Source organism: Impatiens glandulifera, chromosome 5 (genome assembly GCF_907164915.1).
Source record: "Impatiens glandulifera chromosome 5, dImpGla2.1, whole genome shotgun sequence".
In the NCBI taxonomy this organism is placed as follows: Eukaryota; Viridiplantae; Streptophyta; class Magnoliopsida; order Ericales; family Balsaminaceae; genus Impatiens; species Impatiens glandulifera.
In genome coordinates this window covers 37718229-37728633 of record NC_061866.1, presented here as the reverse complement: position 1 = coordinate 37728633, position 10405 = coordinate 37718229, and the positions used below count along the sequence as shown (strand labels likewise).

Genomic DNA, 10405 nt, shown 5'->3' with positions numbered 1-10405 from the left:
TAATAACATACCAGGCTTCCAATTTGTCCAATTTTGAGACAAGATCAATATGTTCTCCAACCAATCGCTCCACCAAGAACCTATAAACCAAGTTATGATCATATATATTATAAATGGTCACCTTATAACATAGGCAAGTACATATTAAAGTGTAGACAGGAAGGACACTACTTCTTCTACCAGAAGAAGATTATGAACAGATTTATCATTATACAGGTTTAGAAAACGGAAGACCTACTCAATTACTAAAATGGTAGTAAACAACTTTCCCCAAGAAAAAACATGTATAACTAATAATACTACCATTTACCTTTGGTTATAATGCAATCGGTACGCAGGATGAGGAAATAGTCCAAAATCAAATATTTAGCTACAATGCATTCGGCTCCTGAAATTAAACTGAAATCTCAATGCACAAAAGAGATATAAAATACTTGTATACAAGAAATCTCAATGTAAATACCTGATTGAGACAGCGGCGTTGATTGTAGAAATCTCCAATTGCGGATTGCGATTGTAGACAGCAGGCAGCGAAGAACAGAGAAGAGGGAGTAGAGGGAGAAAAGAGAAGACGGAACTTACCTGATTGCGGCGGATGATCGGCGTCTTCTACCGGCGACGACGGATTACTATGCAGGCGGCAGTTGCGGGCTGAGCGCGGAAGAAAACGGAAGAAGATAGAAAGAAAGAAAGAAAGAAAGAAAGAAGGAAAAGAAAAAGAACTCGCGGGAGTTATTAATCACTATCTGTAACGGTTTTTAGAATAACCGTTACAGATACACTATCAGTAACGATTTTCTTCAAAAGCCGTTACTGATACTAGCAGAGAAAACTTTTAACTGAGAACCTATCTGTAACGGTTTTCTCTATAACCGTTACAGATAGTAGAAGAGAAGATGAAAAGACGGCTCACTATCTGTAACGGTTTTCTTGAAAACCGTTACAGATATGCTATCAGTAACGGTTTTCTTCAAAAGCCGTTACTGATACTAGGAGAGAAAATTTTTAATTGACGCCCTATCTGTAACGGTTTTCTCTATAAGCGTTACAGATAGTAGAAGAGAATAAGAAAAGACGGCTCACTATCTGTAACAGTTTTCTTGAAAACCGTTATAGATATGCTATTAGTAACGGCGTTTGAAGGAAACCGTTACTGAAAGCTCTCACCAAAAACTTTAAATGAGGACCTATCTGTAACGGTTTATATAACCGTTACTAATGTAGTTATAATAGTAACGGTTTATTATAGCCGTTACTGATAAAAAATATTAGTAAGGGCGTTCGAACGCCGTTACTAGCAGTCGTTACAGAAGACCTTTTTCTACTAGTGTCAAAAGATAACTCAAATTTTAAGAACCCATCTAATAGATTAAATATTACCTAATCAATTATCACCTCACATTTATAAATTAAATCGTATTATGATTATTAGAATTGTACTAACTTCCTAAATTTAAAAAGAAAGTATGCGAAAAATAAATTCTAAGGTTTGTAGAATGTTCTGGTGTGTTTTTACTTGTTTCAATTTTTAACGACTATTTATGATTGAAATAATTTTAAAAAAATTATTTTGTATGTATGTCGTTAATTTTTACCTTTGTTTTATAGTTACAACGGTTAATGTTAATTTTAATAATACAATTTTTTTTCACATCAATCAAATGATCAATAATATATTAAAATACCTTTATTTGTTTTTTAAATTTTAATAAAAAATTTTAATTAAAGACAAACTAGCATGACAACCTGATCCCGCTTAAATGTAAAGCGCATTTAGATGGAATTAAAAAATAAAATTTGATAGAAGAAAAAAAGTATAAAAAAAATAATAGCAGATAAATCATTTTAATTTAGGTAAAGGTAGAAAGTTTATTAACTTAGATCATTTCAACTACCAAAGGACATTGTGAAGCACAAAAGCAACATAGTTTATTAGAAAATAGCACAGATCAGATCATAGAGCCTTGAGAATATCCTCAGCACTTGAAACAGTGAATTCACCACCGGATTCAATGTTTGCAGCCTTCACTTTCAGATCTTCAACAAGCAGCGCAAACCTGCGGGAGCGCACACCGAGCCCTTTCTCAGTGAGGTCCAGTTCGAGGCCAAGGGCATGGGTGTAGGTTCCTGAACCATCGGCAAGGAACTTCACATGCTTGTTTTCAGGATATGTCTTGGCCCAAGCTTTCATCACAAATGGGTCATTCACTGTAATTTCAAAACTTAATAATTAATTTATTAATTCCGCACTAGTATGAAATTGCAAGACAATAATATAATTTACAAAGTAAAGTACCACTGATGCACAAGATTTCATCAACACCCTTTGACTTGAGCGCCTCTGCTTGCTCGATGAAACCAGGCACATGCTTCATGCTGCCATTGACAAGAAATATGAATGAATTAATTAATTAGCATACCACTGATGGATACGAGCACAACAAAAACAGACGCATATTCTTCTTTTTATTTAGAAAATTCATAATAATCTGTCCGCTCCCTCCGCATCCACCCAAGTTTCAACAAAAATGCACCAATAATTAGCAATGATCAACTAGAAATCATATCCATGGTAGCAAAAATGCAGAGCTAGACTAACTTAGAGATCTAAGCTTCTGATTGTAAGTCAAATTCATATGTCACAAACACAGAACAATGTACAAGGCTACCAGCCTGAGTAGGCAAAAATATTTTTTATATGTAGGGTAACAATAATGGGTAAATATTGTTCGTTATTAACAGTTATTCGTTGTTAAAAAATTTAGAGATAGTAAACTAGGTTTATTTTGTTTGTTTACTTAATATTATTATATTTTATGAATAAATTTTGTAAAAACAATTTAATCTAGGTAGATTTCAAATTTTAGCTCCGACTTTATGCCACTCCAAAATTCAATGCATTGCGTGCGTATGATTTTACCTGCAGGTAGGGGTGAAAGCACCGGGAACGGCGAAGATGATGATTTTCTTGCCGGAAGCAAGGGAATGGATGGAGATCTCTTGGAGCTGATCGTTCTCGTCGAAGTAAGCGAGTGTACCATCAGGAATTGATTCGTCGACCGTTATTGGAGCCATATCTTTGTTTGTCTATTGTCTACACCTTACAAATTGCTTAGTATAATAATATGCCTCATTTCATCTTTATATATATATATATAGGTGAGTATGTGTTGCACTCTTAATTTACTTGTTTATTTTATTTTACAAATTGTTTTGGACATTTTTTTAATCTTTATTTGTTTGTTAATTTTAATTATATAAATTATTGCATGAATCTTTAAAAAAAATTGAATTATGTAAATATTTTTCATAAAGTTTTAAATCTCTATACATTTATTAGAAAATTTACACAATTTAAAAGGGATTTTGTAAATTAATGTATGATCGCCTATAATGATTTAATTTTCCAAATTTACAAAGATAGATATATAATAAATTAATTTAATTTTAGATTGTGTAAATCTTCTAATAAATACATATCTATATTTATTATATTTAATTTGCCAACTAAATAAATATATTAAACATATAAATCTTTGTAGATTGAAGTTTACACTATTTAAAATTAAATTTGTAACTTAATGCAGAAATCAAAATCGATGCTGAAACTCTATGAATTTATTAGAAGATTACACAATTGATCAAAATAAATTGTGTTATCTTCTATTAGATTCACAGAATTCTCCTTACAATGTAATACAAACTCTTTGAATTAATTTGTATTTATCTTATAATATCTCTTTTACAAAAATATGTTTATTATAATTAAGCATGAGGGCTTGCAAATAACGTCGAATGATTTTTTTTTATCTAAAAATGTATTAAGGGAAAGAAGTTACAGGAAAATTACAATCAACTTGAATAGGAAACTAAAAAGAGAATAATGGTAAATATGAAATAATTAGGATATATATCATGTTTTGAAAATTTTTTCCGTCATTAACCCGGTTTTTTTTAATAAATTTCGGTGAATCTAATTTTTATTTTTATTTTAATAAGAGAGTATTTATTATAAAATTAAATTAAAAAAGAAAAAAAAATTATTTATTAATTTTGATAACTTATTATTTTGATAACTTATTATTTTGATAACAAATAAGTGAGAAAGTGGTCTTAATTGAAAAGGAGAGAATTGGAATTGGGACGGTGTTGCCTCTCTGTCATGAATTTTTTGGGGTCATTTTCAACACTTTCGATCAAAAACAGTATTTTGGTAGTGATTTTTATAAGAATTTTTTTTAGCATAATTAGAATCTTACATCACATCAGATGATGATAGTAGGAAAGTGTTTTAGTATATAAAAGAACTCCTCACAATTAGAATTACAGAAAAAGTTTTTAGTTTATAAAATAAACTATCGTCCCTTTGATTTGATATACGAAATATTTGTAGATCTTCTTACATATGAATTGATAGCCATAATGCTCGGAAACGTATACAATAATTGGCCGAACTCTGTTATCAAAATCCTTAGCGTGTTCTTTCTTTTTGTTTCTTCTTTTACTAGTCAAATTTCTACAATAAGTGGTATCAGAGCCGAAAGTTCATCCTTGGCATGAAGACCGAGTCTTCATAAAGGGAATCAACTCCTTTGTTATTATGAACGAGGACCCCAATGTCGAATTTGAAATTTACGGTAGAAATATTTGGTGGTACTATGCATTTTGACATGTGGTAAGGTGAGGTTCTATATTGCATTTTCAATAGAGTCAAGATGTTGTTATTGAGGTAAAAAAAACGGATGATATATAAGAAAAAGAATAGAGTATCATAAATCAATTGGTGTGTGGAACAATTCGACCGTGCTTGTCTAGAGAGCAGAAGTATGTCGTCAAGAAGGAAACTTCTGCACATAAGTTATGGCATGCATTAGAGGTCAAATCTTATGAAAAAAACGTTTGTTCTAGTTAAATTATCAGTCAGTACCAGCATAAATGAACACATCACTAAGTTTAATCAATAAGTAGCAGATCATTCAAATCTTGAAGTAAAATTTGAGGATTAAAATTTGGCTTTGATGTGGTTATCGTACCTTCCTAGTGTATTTGAATATTTATAAACAATGTTACATCATGAGAAAGGAAATGTATCTCTTGATGATGTAAGTTTTGTTTTATATTGTCACGAATTGAGGAAGTAGGACAAAAGGAAAAACAAAATAGTTATAGAATATGAAACATTGATAGAAAGGGTCGTCGGCAAAGCAAATAAAAAGGGAGAGGAGGAAGATCGAAAAATAGAGTTGACAAAGATGAATGTGCTTTTTGTCATGAGAAAAGGACATTGAGAATAATGGCAAAAAGTTGAAGAAGAAAAAGAAAATTTCTAAAGATGCAAATTTTGTAGAAAACAAAAGTGATGTAGTTTCAGAATTCTCTTTGGTGATGTCACACATAACATCAGATCCTAACACGTGGATGTTGGACTCGGTCGAAACTTATCATATGACACCAGTTCGAGAGTGGTTATTTGACTTTACAAAACTATATGGTGGAGTTTCTTACTTGAGAAGTGATAATACATGTAAAACAAAAGAGATAGGTTCAATCAAGCTGAAAAATGATGATAGATCCACCATAATTGTAAGAGATGTTCAATACATACGGAATGTGCAAAAAAATCTCATTTCTTTAGGGCCTTGTAGTCAAAGGCCTACATGTGAGAATATAAAATAAAATTCTTAAAATAATCTTTGGAGAACTAGTGATGTGAAAGCAATCAGGAAAAATAATAATTTGTATTGCTATTAAGGTAGTACAATTAATGAGACACCAATAATTGTATCAACTTTAGACATCAATAAGGATTTAGAGGCAACAAAGGTATAACATATGTGTTAGGGACATCCTGGTGAGAAATTCATGCAAACTCTTGTCAAAGAAGGATTGCTAAGAGGTACAAAAGTTTGTGAATTAGATTTTTGTGAACATTGTGCTCTAGAAAAACAAAGACGAGTAAATTTTGACATTGTTATCCATAACACCAAGGATAATTTGGACTATGTGCACTCAGATGTCTAGAGGCCTACCAAGATCCCATCTCTTAGAAGTAAACATTATTTTGTTAATTTCGTTAATGATTTTTCCAAAAGAGTATTGGTGTTTCTATGAAGAACAAAGTAAAGTGTTTGAGATTTTCCTTAAATGGAAAACTCAAGTTGAAAACCAACAGGAATTTTTTTCAAAATTCTCCAAACTCATAACTTTAAAGAATACAAAAATGATCTAATCCATAAGTTATGCTAAGAGTGTGACATAGTTCGACACTTCACAGTCAGAAAAACACCACAATACAATAAATAAAGTATAAACATGACATTGATGGAGAAAGTTCGTTATATGCTGTCTAATGTTGGGTTAGACAATAAATTTTGGACAGAAGATGTGCCATACGCTCAACATTTGATAAATCGTCTACCATCATCAACACTTGGTGACAAGACTACATTAGATTTAGAGGTATGGTATGAAGAACCTGCAACTGATTATGATTTTTTGCATATTTTAATTTTACAGTATATTATCATTTATTTGAATCAAAGTTAGATCCACAAGCAAAAAAATATCTCTTTATGGATTTAATACTGGGATTAAAGGATATCACATTCGGTGTTTGGATGCAAAAAAAATCATTATCATTATCAGTAGAGATGTTATTTTTAATGAATATTCAATGTTCAATAAAATAACACTACACAAGAATGATTGTACTCCACACCAGATGAAGTTTGAATAGATAAAGATAAGTCCAACTACAAATGACTCTCCGTCGATAGACAAAGAGTCATATGAGGAAGAGGTTTGAGCCAAGAACCTTCACAACAACGTGAATAAATTGATGTGAACAAATCAAGACGAGTTATTATAAAACCAGTTCGGTTTGTTGACATGATGACCTATGCACTTTCAATCATAGATGATGTTTCACCCACCTTTTCAAATGTCATTCAAAATACTAAAATGGAAAACTGAAAGGTGGTATGGAAGATGTGATGCATTCTCTTTAAAGAATGAGACATAGAATTGATGCATCTACCATACCATAAGGAAAGAAGGTTATTAGTTATAAATGAATCTTTGCAAATAAAAAAATATTTCTCGATAAAATTGATGTTCGCTATAGGGAAAGATTGGTAGTTAAAGACAACGCTTACAGGAAAGAGTTGATTATAATGAAGTATTTTCTCATATTGTTAAAAACTCTTCCACTAGAATTTGATTGACATTGGTAGTGTAGATGAATTTGGAGCTAGATTAATTAGATTTGAATACCACATTTTTACACGGTCATTTGAAGGAGAAAAACTACATGTCTCAACTAGATGGATTCAAAGTTGTTAATAAAGAAAATTTAGTTTGCAAATCAAATCATTGTACGGTTTGAAGGTACAAACGATTTGACATGTTTATGATGAACCACAAGTACACAATAAGCAAATTTGATTCATATATGTATTTGCGCAAATTACAAGATGAGTCTTATATCTATCTACTCTTGTACGTTGATGATATGTTGATAGCTTCAAAGAGGCAATATTAAATTGACAAATTGAAGACTCAATTGAGTAAGGAGTTCGAGATGAAAGACATGGGAAAAAACAAATTTAAACATTGCTTAGATTTGGTAAATATATTGCGTGTTTGAGTCGACGCTGAAGAGCGCAAATTGGAAGAATTTAAAAACTATTTTTTAATGACGAAAATTTGTATTGGATATTGTGTCAACGTGGAGATTTGTTGTCTTTTGGCATAATTAGAATCATACATCGGATGATGATGAGAGTAGGGAATTTTCTTAGTATATAAAATTAACTTTTCTCACTATTATAATCTCACATCGGAAGATGATAAAAGTGGAGGAAGTTTCTTAGTTTATAGAAAAAATTATCCTCCCCTTGATTTGATACACTCAATATTTGTTTTTTTTTCGCATTAATTGATAGACTTAGTGCTCATAGACGTAGGTAACATTTGGCCGAATTCCGTTATCAAATTCGGTAGGTCATGTGTTTTTTTCTTCCACGCCCCCTTCCTCGCTCATACTTCACGAAAGATATTTATCATAAAATAAATTATTCTTTTTACAATTCAACATTTTTAAAAACAAACAAATGTTAAAATTTAAATTTAGTTACAAAAATTAGAGTTAAAAAAATAAATATATGTATAGTCTTCAAGTACACTATAGTGGAGACAAGAAATAGAGATTCACAAGTCTTCAATCGAATTTGTATCAGATTTTTTTTATAAATTTATAATACAATTTAGGTTAGATAATAATAATAATAATAATAATAATAATAATAATAATAATAATAATAATAATAATAATAATAATAAAATAAATAAATTTAGACTTAATTATTAAAGATACTCACTCTTTTTAACTTGTTCATTTTCCTTGAATAATTCAAGTTCATCATCTGTAGAATTTTTTTTCATAAGTTGAATTCTTCTCATTTTAGCCAATCATTTGTCCACATCATTGTCTCCATTATTTTAGGACTCAAATTACTCCTAAAAAGATCTACTATTATTTTACTAAGTTGAAAGTAAACTCACTAGTAATTGTTGATGATGTGATTGTAAAAATATCCTTAACAATAATTGAAAAAATTGTGTACTAATTTTATATCCTTTCCACCTCTCCAATAGATTGAAAGTTTGGTTAAATATTTTTTCAATCTTATCAATAAGATAGATACGTCAAATATTGAGTAATATTAAAATATAATTATATTTTGATTTGATTTTCAAAAATTATGTTTTTATATTTAAATTTATATTAAATTTATTTATTTCCTTATAAGCAATATATATATATATATATTAATTTATAAATTTTATTTCGGTATTTCGATATCTCTCGATATACCAAAATTTTGAAAATCTAATACCTTTATTGTACAAATAATTTCGGTACTGGTATCATACCCTACTTTTTTTCGGTATACCTTAAAAATCGATATTTTTAATATACTGTATTATGGTACAATATTTTCGATATATCTATAATATCATTAATTTTCTCACCCTTAATAATAATACTTTATTTGAATTATTTAGTTTGTCGGGTCGAGAGTGTGCTTAATTTAAGAATATATGTGAGAGTATTGGGAAGTGAACTCGGGGGAGAGTTAGACTCTGGATTTGGTTAATCGCTCACTCTGTCACAAGAATGGGTGGGTTTTTCCCCTTCAACTGAAAGGATGTCTTTCAGCGGCGGGAGTCTTACATCCGAGCGAGAGGTCAGACCAATCCCATTCATCTTGGTTTGATCCGAATGTTGAGCTTGAAACTCCACTCTTGGGAGCTTCGTGGCCGCAACAAAAACATCCCCTCCTATGCGGTAGAAATGGCGACTATCCAATCCAAGATCTGATTGATATTGGGATCATCTCCAAAATTGGTTCTAATATTGAGATGCAAGTATATACCCCTTCTCTTGTACTGATAGACAATGGGATACTTGAGTTAAATCGTGGGTTGGCGCCCCTAAACTTGAAACGGTCAAAAAAAATAAAATTAAAATATTATATATATTTCAAACTTGCAACCTAATAAAAACAAATAAAACATTTTAACCAATAAGCTAATAAAACTTTATATTTTAAAATTTACAATAAATTTGATGAATGCGCTATATTTTATTTAGTATTTAAAAAAATAGTATGATATAAATATTTATATATAAAATTAAATAAATAAATATGTAACATTATATAATTATATATTGAAAAATAAATTAGGAGATAAATATGTAATATTATATAGTTATATATTGAAAAATAAATTAGGAGATAAATATTTTAAATTAGAATAAGATGTATGTAAGAGAAAAAAATAAAAAATAAAATTATTTTTGTTAATAAATTTATATAATATATTGAGAAAATTTTGGATATAATAATAATGAATAATATATATCATTATTTTTTATTTAATATTAGGATAAGAGATATAATTATTTTTATTATATATATATATATTTTTTTTTGTATGAATATAAAAAATTATATAACATATATAGTTGACATGTTTGGGAAGTATTTTAAGTTGATGTTCTTGAGGATTAATGTAAGAACAATAGTTATTTAAAATGTAACCTACCAAAAATATATATACATACATAAAATTATAAAATTATTTTAATAATTATAAGTGGAGCGATTAAAGTATTAACATTTCATAGTACTTAAGACTAGAGTTCGAATCACAAAAGTATTTAAGTATGAAAATTTTATAAAATATATAGTTATTCAAAATATAACTTACAAAGTATATATATAGATACACAAAATTATAAAATTATTTCAACAATCATGAGTGATATAGCGGTTAAAGTGTTAACATTTCATATTTACGATTAGTGTCCGAATTCATCTAAATTAATTATTGTATGTGG

The 10405-nt window shown here is 29.4% G+C and overlaps 1 protein-coding gene across 1 annotated transcript; it reads right to left on the bottom strand.

Moving 5' to 3' along the window:
* Positions 1-1938: 1938 nt before the first annotated feature.
* Positions 1939-3075, bottom strand: LOC124940282 (peroxiredoxin-2B-like). Its single transcript, XM_047480789.1, has 3 exons — positions 2921-3075; positions 2297-2376; positions 1939-2208 (listed from the first exon to the last, which is right to left on the bottom strand). Exons 1-3 carry the CDS (start codon positions 3073-3075, stop codon positions 1955-1957), a joined length of 489 nt encoding a protein of 162 aa, XP_047336745.1. The 3' UTR covers positions 1939-1954.
* Between the last annotated feature and the right edge of the window lie 7330 nt (positions 3076-10405).

Coding starts and splice junctions, on each gene's coding strand:
- LOC124940282 (XM_047480789.1), bottom strand. CDS start 3,075: ATGGCTCCAATAACGGTCGACGAATCAATTCCTGATGGTACACTCGCT. Junction 2,377..2,920: donor GCTTTCACCCCTACCTGCAG/GTAAAATCATAC, acceptor TGTCAATGGCAG/CATGAAGCATGTGCCTGGTT. Junction 2,209..2,296: donor TGAAATCTTGTGCATCAGTG/GTACTTTACTTT, acceptor TTGAAATTACAG/TGAATGACCCATTTGTGATG.